This window comes from Entelurus aequoreus, linkage group LG26, assembly GCF_033978785.1.
Source record: "Entelurus aequoreus isolate RoL-2023_Sb linkage group LG26, RoL_Eaeq_v1.1, whole genome shotgun sequence".
Classification (NCBI taxonomy): Eukaryota; Metazoa; Chordata; class Actinopteri; order Syngnathiformes; family Syngnathidae; genus Entelurus; species Entelurus aequoreus.
In genome coordinates this window covers 10,298,337-10,317,058 of record NC_084756.1, presented here as the reverse complement: position 1 = coordinate 10,317,058, position 18,722 = coordinate 10,298,337, and the positions used below count along the sequence as shown (strand labels likewise).

The following is an 18,722-nucleotide window of genomic DNA, read 5'->3' as shown; positions in this document are numbered from 1 at the left end:
TTGTTGCACAGGTGGCATCCTATGACAGTTCCACGCTGGACATCACTGTGCTCCATTCTTTCACAAATGTGTGTAGAAACAGTCTCCATGCCTAAGTGCTTGATTTTATACACCTGTGGCCGGGCCAAGTGATTAGGACACCTGATTCTCATCATTTGGATGGGTGGCCAAATACTTTTGGCAATATAGTGTACCTAATTTTCAATGTCTTTCGACCAGCCAATATCTGTGCCAGATATATAAAAAACAAGAACAAATATACATTCCATGTACTTTAATTAAACATTTCAACCTTTAAACATTACAAAAACAAAACAAAACAAAAAAAAACAACACATTGTCAGAAACTATTTTTAAATTGTTGGATGTGTCTGTAAATATTACGTTTCCAAATAGAGTTAGAATTGAATACTTTATTGTTATTATGTTATTTCTACTTTCTTGGTCTTCAGTGTTAGGTTTGTTCATTTCAACTGTTTGGTTTTGAACAACCAGTTGAAACATGATCAATAAATAAATGTGTATCTACCGCTTGATGAATGTTATTTATTTGACCACTTATCATTTGATTTTAATTACATTTTGTTACCGAGATCCAATACACTCCAATAAACAGTTTTTTTTAAAGACGCAGATATACATATAATATTATGCAACCTAATCTGATTTCAGACTCACTTTTGGTTTTGAACAACTGATTTTCAAGAATTTATCCAAATTTCAATCAGATTACCTTTGAACACCTGGGCCCAGGAGACAATCTTAGCTTTCCCTGCCACGTCTTTAAACACTCCTGGAAGGAGTCCACGTCTTTAAAACGGGGTCCCTTTTGATGAGCCCCCTTGGAACAGTTTTGCTGCTGTGTGGTCGAGTAGATGGAGAGAAACGGGAAGCTCTTCGAGTTGCACCCCTGTGACCTTGGACCTCTTGCGTGGAAATGCCCAATGGAAAGAGGAGCATGTCAAGGTCAGATGGACAATTAAGAATCAGAAAGTGATTACATCAGCAGTCTTGGAAACTTTATGACACGCCTTGTAGAAGACAACCCCTGTTTTAAAAAACAACAACTTTTGGACAAAAATCAATCTATTCTTTTAAAATCACATTTCCGATTTCAGGATGTCATTATTCTTAGTTGCTAGGCAGTTTTTTTAATAACGCTGCTTCATTAAAGGGGGACTGCGCCTTTTTATTAGAATTTTGCCGATCATTCACAATGCCTATGCAAGACAAGAACACTTATGTTTTTATTATTTTTTATGCAGTCTAACTTGTAATGTACGTCAAGTAAGAAGTAGCTAACAATGCAGCTAATGGGAGTACACTATTCCGCCCATAAAGCATTCTAAAAACCATCCAAACCAACCAACAATATTCACATTTACATCTTGTGACTTGAATATTAAAGGCCTGCGGAAATGATTTTTTTTATTTAAACGGGGATAGCAGATCCATTCTATGTGTCATACTTGATCATTTCGCGATATTGCCATATTTTTGCTGAAAGGATTTAGTAGAGAACATCGACAATAAAGTTTTGGTCGCTGATAAAAAAGCCTTGCCTGTACCGGAAGTAGCGTGACGTCACAGGTTGAAAGGCTCCTCACATTTCCCCATTGTTTACACCAGCAGCGAGAGCGATTCGGACCGAGAAAGCGACGATTACCCCATTAATTTGAGCCAGGATGAAAGATTTGTGGATGAGGAACGTGAGAGTGAAGGACTAGAGTGCAGTGCAGGACGTATCTTTTTTCGCCCTGACCGTAACTTAGGTACAAGGGTTCATTGGATTCCACACTCTCTCCTTTTTCTATTGTGGATAACGGATTTGTATTTTACAGTGACTTTTATCTCCACGACAATACATCGGCGAAGCACTTTAGCTACAGAGCTAACATGATAGCATCGTGCTTAACTGCAGATAGAAACAAAAGAAATAAATCCCTGACTGGAAGGATAGACAGAAAATCAACAATACTATTAAACCATGGACCTGTAACTACACGGTGAATGCTTTCCAGCCTGGCGAAGCTTAACAATACTTATACTGAGCTGCTGCTGCTGCTGCTGCATTGCCTGTAAGTAGGGGAAAGTCAATTCTCGATTGTAAATCATGCCTCTCAATTGGATAGTAGAATGATGTGGCCATAAATCAAGAAGTGGTCAACTTTGACATCCAAATTAGACATCTAGATGGCAAGAAAGACAAAAATATATGCTGGTCTTTGTCAAGACTTGGTCCTTGAGGTTTGTTTTCCCGGAAGGCAATGGAAAGTTGGCGCGGGCAAGACGTGAATGTAAGTACATGTTTTAATTAATCCATCAAAAAAGGAACAAACAAAAAGCGCTCACAGCGGAGGTGCAAAACTTGGCTAATGAAAACAAAAGACTTGCACAAAGGCAAAAAACTATGAACATGAAACAAAAACTTACTTGGCATGGGACTGTAAACATGGCATGAAGAAGAGTGATCATAAAGTGTGATGTCGCCAGGCAGACTAACTGAAAACAATGGGCTTTAAATAATACAGACATGATTGACAACAGGTGTGTGAGTCCGAACGTGAAAACAGGTGTGTGACATGACAGGTGAAAACTAATGGGTTGCTATGGTGACAAAACAAACAAAAGTGCACAAAGAGTCCAAAAACAAAACCGAACATGACTAAAACAAAACATGATCACACCGACATGACAGTCTTCATGACAATTACGAACAATTCTTCACACTAAACAAAAAGGTAAACATCCCATCAATCGGCATCTTAGCAAGAGCAGACATTGTACAGCAAGCGATCGTTTTAGTAAGTTGGTAGTTTGTATATCTTGTTAAGCACTTAGCAATGCTGCTACATGGTGCTTAGTGTTTTACTAAAGCTGCATCTGTTCAGCACATAGCTTCCATAACTTTTTGCCCATCCTCCTTGTATTCATGCTCAAAAATATATGTTTCTGGATCATAATTTGCCCCAAAGTAGTCTTTGTTGTCTCTCATGAAGTCTTCCATGATTAGTAGTGTTGTTGTTGTTGAAGGGAAACGCGAACGTTGTGATTTTTCTATCAAATTAAATAGGCCGTCGTATGCTTAGCATGAGCAAAACATGTAAATATTTCATGTTATTATGATTTTGCCTGTTGCTACATCTCGTGACCTGAATATTAAAGTATTAGCGATATTGTTACTACAAGCGCTAACACGGACGATCTATTTTAAGCGATGCCGTGTGATCACAGAGAGCTAACTAGCTTATGCTGCTCTATTGGCATACTGAGCTGCTGCTGTTGCATTGCTTGTAAGTTGAGGAAAGTCAATTCTTGATTATAAATCATGCCTCTCACTTGGATAGTAGAAGGATGTGGCCATAAATCGAGAAGTGGTCAACTTTGACATCCAAATTAGACACGTAGATGTCAAGAAAGACACAAATATAAATGCTTGTCTTCATGACATTTACGAAAAGTTCTAAACAAAAAGATAAACATCCCATCAATCGTCACCTTAGGAAGAGCAGACATTGTACAGTAAGTGATCATAATAGTATGTTGGTAGTTTACATATCTTGTTAAGCACTTAGCAATGCTGCTACATGGTGCTTAGTGTTTTACAAAAGCTGCATCTGTTCAGCACATAGCTTCCATAACTTGTTGCCCATCCTCCTTGTATTCATGCTCAAAAATATATGTTTCTGGATCATAATTTGCCCCAAAGTAGTCTTTGTTGTCTCTCATGAAGTCTTCCATGATTAGTAGTGTTGTTGTTGTTGAAGGGAAACGCGAACGTTGTGATTTTTCTATCAAATTAAATAGGCCGTCGTATGCTTAGCATGAGCAAAACATGTAAATATTTCATGTTATTATGATTTTTCCTGTTGCTACATTACATATATACTCACAGCGTGTATTTAAAACATTGCTGGGGTTTTTAGGAGGTTTTTTTTAGAGCGCTTTATAGGCGGGATAGAGTGACTCCCATTGGCTCTATTGTTAGCTGACTTTTGCTAGCTTTTATTTACGAGTTAGAATGCACAAAAAAAGAAAAAATATATGTGATCTTGTCTTTCATAAGAATTGTGAATGACGGACTAAAAAAGTGCGGTACCCCTTTAAATTGAGCACCCCGCTGTTATTTGGTAACTTGCTAACAACCTTTGAGGTGTCTTGCGCCATCTGTCGGTTTGTTTGTTTGACCCTTCTGTTTTTGGTAAACACAATTTTCTTTCGGATACAATCACAGACATTTTTTTTCATAACAAGATATATATTATTTCCATATTTTCTTCTGTTGCTAGATAGTTGCTTGATTACTTTGCTTCATTGATCATACCCCAATCAGCATTATACTGTACATGTGTGTGAATAACAGGAAGAAAAGCTCTGACTTGCCTGGGAGAGAAGTTACGGCAGGTGGTTTGCATGTACATTATACCGTAGCTTTCCCGACCCCGAATATAAGACGACCTGCCTTTTTCGTACTTTTTTTTTTTTTTTCTAGGGGAAAATATACCTTCTTGAATTGAAGTCAGTACGGTAAGCACACTAAGAAACCAATATATCAAAACAATAAGTGCGCTGAGGGTTGAGATCAATATTTACACAAAGAGCTCCAAAAAAGGGAAAGTTGAAGGGAGGAGAAAAAGGACCAAGCCTCATCCTAAGCATCCAAAACTTTGATGATACTTGTTTGAAATCACAGCAGCTTAGAGGCAAGAAAGTGTTCCCTGCTCCATCAATATGTAATCAATATGACTATCATTCCCATCAGTCTTTCTTCTTGCCTTTTTTATCCCAAGTAAGGGTGCTCACTTTGGAAGTTGTAGTCCGGGCACACCTTCTGAACCAACTTGTAATCGATGCTAAAGAAGGAGATGAAGATGCAGATGACTTTGAAGGGTTTAGCGCAGAGCCAGGCGGCGTGCGACTGGGTGTGCTCCGTGAAGCACGTCTGGGACGGGTCGTACAGGCAGGGTTTGGGCTTCTTGGACCTGTTGGTTTTCTCGTACTCCACCCGGCAGTTAAAAGTCTTCACCTCTTTGGGGTCGACGGGGGATTGCTGGGTCTCTTGGATCTGGACCTCTTGTTGGCTGTGGGGGTGCAAGAACTGCTGCTGGAGGACCTCGAACTCCACCACTTTGGTGGGAGGGACAATACTGACTGACACGTTCCCAAGACTGGACGAATTGTGACGGAAGTACACGGTGAACGTCCCGTTGATGTGGTCCACAATCTTCCCTGTCACTAACAAGCTGAACTTGAGGGTCTTGACGTTGAAGTAGAAATCCCCCCAGCCAAAGATCTTCTTAGTCTTCATTGCAGTCTTCAGAGAGGGCTTACGCTTTGAGCGGTACCCCGTCTGATCTACCAGCAGGGACTGGTTACGGGCCGTGTCGTAAGGGTTAAAGAAACTGTAGGCGGGCGGCTTGGATTTCAGGGGTGTCTGGTCAAAGGAGGAAGAGAAGATTCGGGTTTGGTACGGAGGTTTACCAGCTCCTCCTGGTGGTGCTCCACCTGTGCCTCCGGCCATGCTGTAAGGAAGAGTCTTCATCGCGGAGCCCACCTGGCCCAGGTCTGCGAAGTCCACTTTCTTGTCCAACCCTTGGACCTTGACATGGAAGAAACAATAGAAAATTAGTGTCAAATGTTGAAGCATACTTGAAATGGCTGATTGGGCGCTCGCATTCCAATGAGCTGCAGGTATGATATATCGCCCTCTTCTTGGTTCGACCATGTAAGCTAAGTCCTAGGATGGGCAGTAACAAGCTTCATGTAGCTAAGCTACGTAGATTAACTACATCTTCCCGCAGCTGGGCGGTAGCTTAGCTACTTTTTTAACGAGTAGCTTTTCTTGTAGCTCAGCTACTTTTAGAGCCATGTAGCTAGGTAGCTTACATCAAAGCTACAAGCGACAAACAAAGAACATGGACTGTGAATGCAGGCGGAAAAAAAAAAATGGAGAAAATACAATCAATCAATCAATCAATCAATCAATGTTTACTTATATATCCTTAAATCACGAGTGTCTCAAAGGGCTGCACAAGCCACAACGACATCCTCGGCTCAGATCCACATCAGGGCAAGAAAAAACTCAACCCAATGGGATAGCAATGAGAAACCCTGGAGCGGCCGGTGCAATGGACGTCGGGTGGATCTAGCATACTATTGTGAGAGTCCAGTCCATAGTGGATCTAACATAATAGTGTGAGAGTCCAGTCCATAGTGTATCTAACATAATAGTGTGAGAGTCCAGTCCATAGTGGATCTAACATAATAGTGTGAGAGTCCAGTCCATAGTGGATCTAACATAATAGTGTGAGAGTCCAGTCCATAGTGGACCTAACATAATAGTGTGAGAGTCCAGTCCATAGTGGATCTAACATACGTAATATTGTGAGAGTCCAGTCCATAGTGGATCTAACATAATAGTTTGAGAGTCCAGTCCATAGTGGATCTAACATAATATTGTGAGAGTCCAGTCCATAGTGGATCTAACATAATAGTGTGAGAGTCCAGTCCATAGTGTATCTAACATAATAGTGTGAGAGTCCAGTCCATAGTGTATCTAACATAATAGTGTGAGAGTCCAGTCCATAGTGGATCTAACATAATAGTGTGAGAGTCCAGTCCATAGTGGATCTAACATAATAGTGTGAGAGTCCAGTCCATAGTGGATCTAACATAATATTGTGAGAGTTCAGTCCATAGTGGATCTAGCATAATAGTGTGAGAGTCCAGTCCATAATGGATCTAACATAATAGTGTGAGAGTCCAGTCCATAGTGGATATAACATACTATTGTGAGAGTCCAGTCCATAGTGGATCTAACATAATATTGTGAGAGTCCAGTCCGTAGTGGATTTAACAAAATAGTGTGAGAGTCCAGTCCATAATGGATATAACATAATAGTGTGAGAGTCCAGTCCATAGTGGATATAACATACTATTGTGAGAGTCCAGTCCATAGTGGATCTAACATAATAGTGTGAGAGTCCAGTCCATAGTGGATCTAACATAATAGTGTGAGAGTCCAGTCCATAGTGGATCTAACATAATATTGTGAGAGTCCAGTCCATAGTGGATTTAACATAATAGTGTGAGAGTCCAGTCCATAGTGGATCTAACATAATAGTGTGAGAGTCCAGTCCATAGTGGATCTAACATAATATTGTGAGAGTCCAGACCATAGTGGATTTAACATAATAGTGTGAGAGTCCAGTCCATAGTGGATCTAACATAATAGTGTGAGATGAATGACCTGGATGAATGAGAACATCCATACAATGGGTACCTTTGAAATTTGAACTGATACAGTACAATTACTGGTACGTGCGAATCGATACCGGTACTCAGCAGTACCAATTTTCGGTACTTTTGTGTGTGTTGATAAATGCTAATTGTTTAAATGTTTGATGTCCTGTTTGATGTCCTGGGTCTCATTTCAATGTTTTATACACTGTATTACACTTTGCATGCAGTTGTAATTCCAAGACGTTAGATGGCAATAGTGTATAGACTACGATGTGTGGCCTCGCTAAGAAGTAGTCTTGGCCATTGAGCAGAATGTGCCAGTCAAGTTTTATGTTGCGCCTTACAAAGTCTTTGTACTGTAAGTATTGTATTTATTACACACCAACTGTTTGACTGTAACATGCATCTTAGTAGTTTTCACGTTGAAAAGTGGAGCCTTACTTCATGTTCGAGCTTTATGTTTGATGAACGGAATGCAGTGCCCAAACAAAGAATCACTGGTGACTTTGTATTTCTGCATTTTTTTTTTTTTTTTACCAGTAAAGAAAGTTGTGAGTGATTAGGAAGGTGAGAAACCTTGAATTCAAGGAAGAACTCATAGTAATTGGAACAGAGGCCTGGGCCATATGTACATTAGTAAACCTTACTCCCTGACAACTTCAAGAGCAGTGCTGGCTATCGGGTTGATACCCCGGGCTTTTAGCTCTGTAGCTAGCAGGCCAGACCCAGGTTTAAATCCTAGGGAATAAAAAAAAAAAAGCAGGGGCTGAACCAGGTGGGTTACATAAAGTATAAAGGTACCTCTGCCCTTCCCAAAAATTGAGGTACCAATGTATAAAAACATGAGAAATCCATACAAATTTACAATAGTTCTTCAATTAATTTTCCTTTTTTTTGTATCCGAAGTACCACACAAAGTGTCCTATAAACAATATCTTCACGTTTGTTCAGACAGTTTTCTACCTTTATGATTCCACAGCCTTGATTGGCACTGCTACAGTCGTACTTGCATCCGTAAAAAACACACAGCTGTCCAGGTACACTATATTGCCAAAAGTATTTGGCCACCTGCCTTGACTCACATATGAACTTGAAGTGCCATCCCATTCCTAACCCATAGGAATCAATATGATTTTTGCAGCTATTGCAACTTCAACTCTTCTGGGAAGGCTGTCCACAAGGTTGCGGAGTGTGTTTATAGGAATTTTCCACCATTCTTCCAAAAGCGCATTGGTGAGGTCACACACTGATGTTGGTGGAGAAGGCCTGGCTCTCAGTCTCCGTTCTAATTCATCCCAAAGGTGTTCTATCGGTTTCAGGTCAGGACTCTGTGCAGGCCAGTCAAGTTCATCCGCACCAAACTCTGTCATCCATATCTTTATGGACCTTGCTTTGTGCACACTGGTGTACAGTCATGTTTGAAGAGGACGGTTTCTCATTGTATCCCATTGGGTTGAGTTTTTTCTTGCCCTGATGTGGGATCTGAGCCGAGGATGTCATTGTGGCTTGTGCAGCCCTTTGAGACACTCGTGGTTTAAGGCTATGTAAGTGTGGAGGGAGATGTGGCCAGCGCTGCCTGCAGGAGCAGGCACCTCCTCCTCTGTCCATGGTGCTGAGGACAGAGCACCATCAGACGGGGGCATGGCAGTGCTGACGGCGAGACACAGCTGGCAGGTGATTAGATTTCACAGGTGGTACGTGTTAATCTAATCATCTGTTGTCTTTAACAGTACGCGGCCGGGAGCAGGAGAAGAGAGAGGATACGGACGTGGCTGAAAAGTCGCGTCTTTCAGGAGAGAAAACTTTTGTTAAAAACCCATGTTTATTAAAACCTTGTTAAAACCTGCACGCTTGGCTCCTGTGCCGTGTATGACAGTGGAGATGCTCGGAGGCAACCTCCACAATAAGTAAACATTGATTGATTGAGCTCCTGAGAGAGGCCCATTCTTTCACAAATGTTTGTAGAAACAGTCTCCATGCCTACACTGCAAAAAGTCAGTGTTCAAAAACAACAAAAATACAAAAATGAGGGGTATTTTACTTGAACTAAGCAAAATTATCTGCCAATAGAACAAGAACATTTGGCTTGTCAAGACTTTCCAAAACAAGTAAAATTAGCTCATCTCAACCCAAAAATACCTTAAAATGAGTATATTCTCACTAAAAACAAGTGCACTTTTCTTGGTAGAAAAAACAAATATGAGACCTTTTTTCTCAATATGTTGAAAAATGTTCTTAAATGAAGTAATGCTAGTGCCATTATCTTGACATGATGATATGCGCTCTGCATTACATTTCTTGAAACCAGTAAACTTACAATAAAAACTAATTTATGGTTCTTAATGGAAAGGCAACAAAGCAACCGCTTGTTACTCTCGGGGTCTCCTAGCCGCTCAGGCAAATCCTTTTGTCTAAAAATGCATTTTCCCATCGATAACATGACATCATCGCACCAAGTGCATGCTCTTTCAGTCAATTAGTGTGCAAGGAATGTAAATATATATATATATATATATGTCTTAATTAGATTATCCAAAAAATAGTGCTCGATACCGTGGTAGAGCGTAATATGTATGTGTGGGGAAAAAATCACAAGACTATTTCATCTCTACAGGCCTGTTTCATGAGGGGTTTTCCTCAATCCTCAGGAGATTTTTATTTTTATTTTTTTTTCTTTTCTGAGGATTGAGGAAAACCCCTCATGAAACAGGCCTGTAGAGATGAAATAGTCTTGTGATTTTTTTCCCCACACATACATATATATATATATATATATATATATATATATTTATAGCCCGACCCCCGGCCAAATTTATTTCTGTTCAAAATTGTTTGAAATGTCACATGTTAAATGTTTAAATATTAACTGTCAGTTTACTGTACTACTATATGAGTACGTATTTTCTATTGTTTCATTGAAAATAAAACCGCAAAGTTCGTTTTAATTATGAGACACAATTGTGTCAAAGTCATGATTTTATATTTCATGCTTGAAATAAGAAATTCTTACTTTAAAAAAAGTAGTTTTGTACTTGTGAGTGTTGATGACAAAGCTTTGCAACAGTTGATATTCTAGTTTCAAGCATGTTTTACTCAATATAGGTCATAAAATCTCAGCAACAAGCTGTAATATCTTACTGAGATCATTTAGGACCAAAACACTTAAAACAAGTAAAACACTTAAACATAAAATCTGCTTAGTGAGAAGAATTATCTTATTAGACAGAAATTAAGCAAATGTCACCCTTATTTGAGATATTTAATCTTACTTAGATTTCAGTTTTTGCAGTGTAAGTGCTTGATTTTATACACCTATGGCCGGGCCAAGTGATTAGGACACCTGATTCTGATCATTTGGACGGGTGACCAAATACTTTTGGCAACACAGTGTATGAATATGGCCGGATTAGTTTGAAACTAATCCCCACCAGCAAACATTTCAAGATGAGTCCATGATCACACCCTTCCGTAGTGGCAGGTATGATCCCATCAATCACTTACTCCAATACATAAGTCCATATTTCTATTAGCGCAGGCATCACTCAGTCATGAAATGAACGTATCAGTTTCTGATGACTATTCATTAGCGCGCCTTCTGCCCACATTGATTGATGCTTGAATAAGTGAATGCTTATTGACCACAAAAATAAACGTCAGTGGTCAGGTGTTGATAAATGACTAGTGACAGCGATAATGATCCCTTTGAAGACGTTCACTGCCGTTCACGCCGAGACAAGAGCGGCATTGCGCCGATGAGTCAATGCTGCTCTACGGGAGGTGAAAATAAGCTGGATTTAATGTCTGGGGGAAAAAAGTATGTAGAGTCAGTGGACGTGTGACGACAACTTCCCTGTCAATGCGCTGTCAGCTGTGTTGTGCTTTAGCGCCGTGTGTTGCCATCTGTCAGGCTAACACTGTGCGGGTGCAGTGCTAATCATTTCCCAGAGCGCCGCTCGCACTATGATCAAAAACATCTGTAGGAACATAGCGTCCTAAACCTTCAACCCGAACCATTGCACGTCATGCAAAAAACAATAAAAGGTCTTCTGGAGAAATTTCAGTAACACTTTAGTATGGGGAACACATATTCACCATTAATTAGTTGCTTATTAACATGCAAATTAAGAACATATTGGCTCTTAATTAGGGATGTCCGATAATGGCTTTTTTTCCGACATTCCGATATTGTCCAACTCTTAATTACCGAAACCGATATCAACCGATACCGATATATACAGTCGTGGAATTAACACATTATTATGCCTAATTTGGACAACCAGGAATGGTGAAGCTAAGGTCCTTTTTAAAAAAATAAATAAAATAAAATAAGATAAATAAATTAAAAACATTTTCTTGAATAAAACATATAAAAACACTTACATAGAAACTAGTAATTAATGAAAATGAGTAAAATTAACTGTTAAAGGTTAGTACTATTAGTGGACCAGCAGCACGCACAATCATGTGTGCTTACGGACTGTATCCCTTGCAGACTGTATTGATATATATTGATATATAATGTAGGAACCAGAATATTAATAACAGAAAGAAACAACCCTTTTGTGTGAATGAGTGTGAATGGGGGAGGGAGGTTTTTTGGCTTGGTGCAGTAATTGTAAGTGTATCTTGTGTTTTTTATGTTGATTTCATTTAAAAAAAACTAACAAAAAAAAACAAAAAACGATACAGATACTAAAAAAACAGATACCGATAATTTCCGATATTACATCTTAAAGCATTTATCAGCCGATAATATTATCGGACATCTCTACTCTTAATTAGTCATTATTAAGTAGTTATTAATGCCTTATAGTAACACTTTAGTATGGGGAACATATTCACCATTAATTAGTTGCTTATTAAGATTAAAGATTAAAGGCCTACTGAAATGATTTTTTTTTATTTAAACGGGAATAGCAGATCCATTCTATGTGTCATACTTGATCATTTCGCGATATTGCCACTTTTTTGCTGAAAGGATTTAATAGAGAAAATCGACGATAAAGTTCGCAACTTTTGCTCGCTGATAAAAAAAGCCTTGCCTGTACCGGAAGTAGCGTGACGTCACAGGAGCTAGTATTCCTCACAATTCCCCGTTGTTTACAATGGAGCGAGAGAGATTCGGACCGAGAAAGTGATGATTACCCCATTAATTTGAGCGGGGATGAAAGATTCGTAGATGAGGAACGTTACAGTGAAGGACTTGAGAGACAGTGATGGACGTATCTTCTTTCGCTCTGACCGTAACTTAGGTACAAGCTGGCTCATTGGATTCCACACTCTCCTTTTTTTATTGTGGATCACGGATTTGTATTTTAAACCACCTTGGATACTATATCCTCTTGAAAATGAGAGTCGAGAACGCGAAATGGACATTCAGTGCCTTCTAGTACCGAAATTTCAAGTCGATCCGACTCAATGACTGGAGTTCAATGTATTTATTTAATGAGATTAAGATTTTGACTGTAGTCATTTCATGACAAAAAAAAAACAACCTGGTAATATTACAAGAACAAAGCCATTCTTACACTAGAAGGTTTACGGACAAAAACCTTATCATTCACAAGAAAACATCCTAATATTACAAAAACAAAGTTTTTATTTTATTTTTTTACTTGGATGCAGTTGTAATTTACGAGACAAAATTGTCAACTCTGCCGCCACCTTTTGGTTTGTACAAAACCCAAAAGCAGTGAAGCTGTCACGTTGTGTAAAAGGTAAATAAAAACAGAATAGAATGATTTGCAAATCCTTTTCAACTTATATTCAATTGAATAGACTGCAAAGACAAGATGTTTAATGTTCACGCTGAGAAACTTACTTTTTTTTTTTCAAATAATCATTAACTTAGAATTTAATGGCAGCAACACATTGCAAAAAAGTTGTCACTGGGACATTTTTACCACTGTGTTACATGGCCTTTCCTTTTAACAACACTCAGTAAAGGTTTGGGAACTGAGGAGACACATTTTTGAAGTGGAATTATTTCCCATTCTTGCTTGATGTACAGCTTAAGTTGTTCAATAGTCTCCCTTCTGCTATTTTAGGCTTCATAATGCACCACACATTTTCAATGGGAGACAGGTCTGGACTACAGGCAGGCCAGTCTAGTACCCGCATTCTTTTACTATGAAGCCACGCTGTTGTAACACGTGGCTTGGCATTGTCTTGCTGAAATAAGCAGGGGCGTCCATGATAACGTTGCTTGGATGGCAACATATGTTGCTCCAAAACCTGTATGTACCTTTCAGCATTAATGGCGCCTTCACAGATGTGTAAGTTACCCATGTCTTGGGCACTAATACACCCCCATACCATCACAGATGCTGGCTTTTCAACTTTGCGCCTAGAACAATCCGGATGGTTCTTTCCTCTTTGGTCCAGAGGACACGACGTCCACAGTTTCCAAAAACAATTTGAAATGTGGACTCGTCTGTCAGAGGTGCATCATTATAGTATAGTATAGTATAGTATAGTATAGTATAGTATAGTATAGTATAGTATAGTATTGAGCAAAGACTGTGATACTTATGCACATGTGATTTTTTTATACTTTTAATAACTTCAAAATACAGCACTGTGAATACTTTCCGGATAATTCCAGATAATTTTCTGCGGGCCAGGACAAAATGAACTACAGGCCACACTTTGAACACACCTGATTGCAAATTATTCAAAATAAAATAAACATAAACGTAAAATAAACATAACCAGGTGTGTGTGTGTGTGTATATATATATATATATATATATATATATATATATATATATATATATATATATATATATATATATATATATGTATGTATGTATGTATGTATGTATGTATGTATGTATATATATTTATATATATATATATATATATATATATATATATATATATGTATGTGTGTATGTATATATATTTATATATATATATATATATATATATATATATATATATATATATATATATATATATATATATATATATATATATATATATATATATATATATATATATATATATATATATATATATATATATATATATATATATATATGTTAGGTCAGGAAAAAACACAAGAAGCTATATCATCCCTTGGAGAGGGACTGGACTCTCACTATTATGTTAGATCCACTATGGACTGGACTTTTACAATATTATGTCAGACCCACTCGACGTCCATTGCATATAGGAAGGAGGGGTCACCCACATATGCGGTCCTCTCCAAAGTTTCTCATAGTCATTCACATCGACGTCCCACTGGGTTGTGAGTTTTTCCTTGCCCTTATGTGGGCTCTGTACCGCGGATGTCGTTGTGGCTTGTGCAGCCCTTTGAGACACTTGTGATTTAGGGCTATGTAAATAAACATTGATTGATGATTGATTGACTTTGGTGAAAGAAACCATATTTAGTAGCGCTTGAGTAGTAGAAGAGTTAGCAGAGAAATATGTACTCAAACACTATAGTCTGTCGTCATAGTAACCAAAGTAATTATGGCCAGAAGTTGCTTTCTTCTCTTTGCATGAAATCCAATGTCAACAGGAGGCAATAAACAGATGGAGTTCACAACATAAATACAAAAATGTTTGTTCGTGACATGAAATCCATATTGATGATTCCTATGATAAATATCAGCTATTTTCCCTCGACACCAAATCCATACACTATGGAATTTTTTTTTTTTTTTCAAAAAAGGAAATTTGCCTTATGAGGTCACAGCGGGCCGAGTCACCCTCTGGTGAGTTAATTAGTTAGTCACAAGAAGTGAGAGTAAATGGTGATGATGATGAAAACATGCTTATGGACCCCCAAGGGCCAGTTCTCTTCCAGTGCACCCTGTAGAACCTTTATTTAACCAGATAAGAAAACCCATTGAGATCAAGATCTCTTTCACAAGGGTGACCTGGCCAAGAGGTCAACAGCACATGTCACAGAGCAGTTTGAAAATAAATACATTAAGACATACATTTTAAAATACATAATAGAACTGTAACTGTGTTTGATAGTGGGCTTTGGTCCACACTGACACTAAAGCACGCCGCTTCTGCTTGTGTAAAAGTGCCTCATGGTACAAAACTGTAATACTACAACTGTGGTGCTGAGTGCATCAACTCATTGAGCATCCAAACTCAGCAGAGTGTCACGGCACGTGCACAATCCCACATGCAATGCTGCAGGCAATCGTCAATCTGCACACCTGGGTCTGGTGAGGGCGGGCAGCATAAAGACCAGCGGACCCGAAGATCCAGTGCCGGAACATAGTTCACTCTCGCAGTAAGCATCCCGTCTCTAGTGCTCTCTCTGTGCCTATCCTGTGCCCGTGTCTTATGTCCTTTGTGTTCCCTGCAGTGCTTCCACTGTTTCCCGTGATTGAGCTGTGTGCCTCGACTTCCCTCTGGATTCCGGACTGCCTCCCTCGATCCTCGACCCCCTGCCTGGACACGGACCTCAATGCTTCTCTCCACCCCCTGACCGTTTGCCTGCCCACGGACTGCCTTCTCGCCTCGCCCCTTTGGTCTGACGAAGGATTCATCCAACACGCACATACAACAAACTCTGGTAACATTCACATCGTTTTGCACCTATCACTTAGAGTAGCATACACATCCCACCTATTCATCAAGTTCAAGAAATCTATTGAAGTTGATTCCTGCCGTGGTGTGATCTCCTTCCCCCGTTGTACGTAACACAAAGACTGCCTGGCATGGATACTGACAACAAAGATGCTCAATATGTGGATGTTTTACATTACTACAACAACTTCTGTTTATGTAATCAGTGTTGGAAAAAGAAGCAGCTTGACTTCTCTAAAATCTGATATATTAAAATTTTAATATGACTACTTTGATCACTAATACAATAGATTGTATTCAAATATACATATATATATATATACAGTACATAATGTGTTTTCTTAATTTTCATGACTATCTACATTGTAGATTGTCACATCAAAACTATGAATGAACACATGTGGAGTTATGTACTTAACAAAAAAATATCCAAAAACATGTTTTATACTCTAGTTTCTTCAAAATAGCCACCCTTTGCTCTGATTACTGCTTTGCACACTCTTGGCATTCTCTCCATGAGCTTCAAGCACACCTGTGAAGTGAAAACCGTTTCACGTGACTACCTCTTGAAACTCATCGAGAGAATGCCAAGAGTACGCAAGTAATAAACTACTGAATATATAACCATTCATACTGTAACTACCGAGTGGTGTTAATGTGTATGTTAGATTATGATGGTGATTTTCCCCATGGTCTGTGAACACACCGTGTCGGCGGGGAATGTGTGTCGAGGAGTGAAACACGGAGACATACGTGCGTGCACGGAGGGAATACTTGTAGAATTGAGCCCGTTGTTGTCTTAAAATTGACAATAAAAGCTAAAAAGAGCATCACACTTTGTTTTCTTCTGGACGCTACAATACATTATATTACTTTATTTTGTTAGGTGTGGCGGCTAATATGAAGCCCGTACATTAAGGAGAAACCCTAAATGTTGTTAAACCGGATGTATAGCGAAGCGCTTTTATTTTGAAGTCGGAAAAGTGAGTGATTGTTTTGAGAAAGTGTCTTGACATGTTTTAATGCAATAAAACCAAGTCTCCTTTTGACACCCTGCTGACCGTCTTTCATTTCTGTTGAGCTTTTATGTCATCTTACTTACTAAATCAGTCACAGTAACAATCTAAATGTCATGTTACCACCGCACCTTAACCGTCATCTGAACACGGAAGTGAAGCACCACCCACCTCTAGAACGACGCGTGCAGCAGGTGTTTGCTGCAGGGATGTCACCTCTTCTCACGGCAAAAAATAGGGAGAACAACTTGCCATGGCTTTGAACCTGATATTTCCATAAGTTAGATTTTCTTTTGTCCATTTCTGCTCGCTTGTGGCTCATCGGTAGCAAGTGAACTGCAGCCAAGTTCCCCCCGCTACGGCACGGCACAAGTGTCAAAGAGGAAGTGTTCACGTTAATCGGCCTTTAAAAAAATGAGTGCCGTTATTGAAATTTATAGTTAACCCATTATCGTGTTAACTTTGACAGCTCTAATTATATATATATATATTTAATTATATATATACAGGTATATATATATATATCTGTATGTATATGGTCAAGGTTTTTTGTGGTTTATCCGTTATACAGTGCTCAATACCGGGGTAGAGCGGAATATACGTTAGGTCAGGAAAAAACACAGGAGGCTATATCATCCCTACTAGCCTGCCAAACAGGCTCGTAGGGATGATATAGCCTCTTGTGTTTTTTCCTGATCTAACGTACTGTATATATATATATATATATATATATATATATATATATATATATATATATATATATATATATATATATATATATATAGATATACATAGATATATATCTATATATATATATATATATATATATATATATATATATATATATATATATATATATATATATATATATATATATATATATATATATATATATATATACATATGTATATCTATCTATCTATCTATCTATCTATCTATCTATCTATCTATATATATATATATATATATATATATATATATATATATATATATATATATATATATATATATATATATATATACACTTTGAACACACCTGATAGCAAATTATTCAAAATAAAATAAATATTATTGTAAATAATAATAATTTGCAATCAGGTGTGTTCAAAGTGCGGCCCGTAGTTCATTTTGTCCTGGCCCACAGAACATTATCTGGAATTATCCGGAGGGTATTCACAGTGCTTTACTTGTTCCACATTTGGATTCTCCACAAAAATAAAAAAAATATTTTTGTCCTCAAAAATCCACACACAATAACCCATAATGACAATATGAATTTATTAAAAGTATTTTGATACATTTTGCTCAATACTGTACTATACAATATTATACTATATTATACTATACTATAATGATGCACCTCTGGCAGCAATTACAGCTTTAAGACTTTTTGATTCCAAGCTCGGCAGACCTTTTTTTCGGTAGTTTCGCCCATTCCTCTTTGCACATCAGGTTGGAATGGAAGCGTTGTTATTTGTGGCTCCACTTCGACAGCGTCTTCTCCCGGGTCAGCCATGTCTACTGACAGATATAAGCGCAAACTTTATGCTAGTTTGTATTAGAAATGGCAACAGCAAAGGATGCATGTGCATGTACGAGCTAGTCTGCCCCACAACAAGGGGATAGAGAAGATGAAGGAGCTTATCCTTTACAACGTTGGACTACAATGGCAAACCCACACAAAGCCCTGTGGGTAAATATAAAACATACAAACCCCAAAACCAGTGAAGTTGGTACATTGTGTAAATGGTAAATAAAAACAGAATACAATGATTTGAAATCCTTTTTAACCTATATTCAGTTGAATAGACTGCAAAGACAAGATACTTAACGTTCGAAACTGGAAAACTTTGTTATTTTTTGCAAATATTAGTTCATTTGGAATTTGATGCCTGCAACATGTTT

General features: G+C 38.3%; 1 protein-coding gene across 1 annotated transcript in view; it reads right to left on the bottom strand.

Moving 5' to 3' along the window:
- Window positions 1-259: 259 nt before the first annotated feature.
- The window catches only part of LOC133643504 (neurexophilin-2), a 175,816-nt gene continuing 157,353 nt past the window's right edge, over window positions 260-18,722 (bottom strand). Inside the window, exon 2 of the mRNA XM_062038127.1 lies at window positions 260-5,599. Within this exon, the coding sequence (XP_061894111.1) occupies window positions 4,781-5,599 (819 nt within the window). The 3' untranslated portion in view covers window positions 260-4,780. The remainder of the gene's footprint in view (window positions 5,600-18,722) is intronic.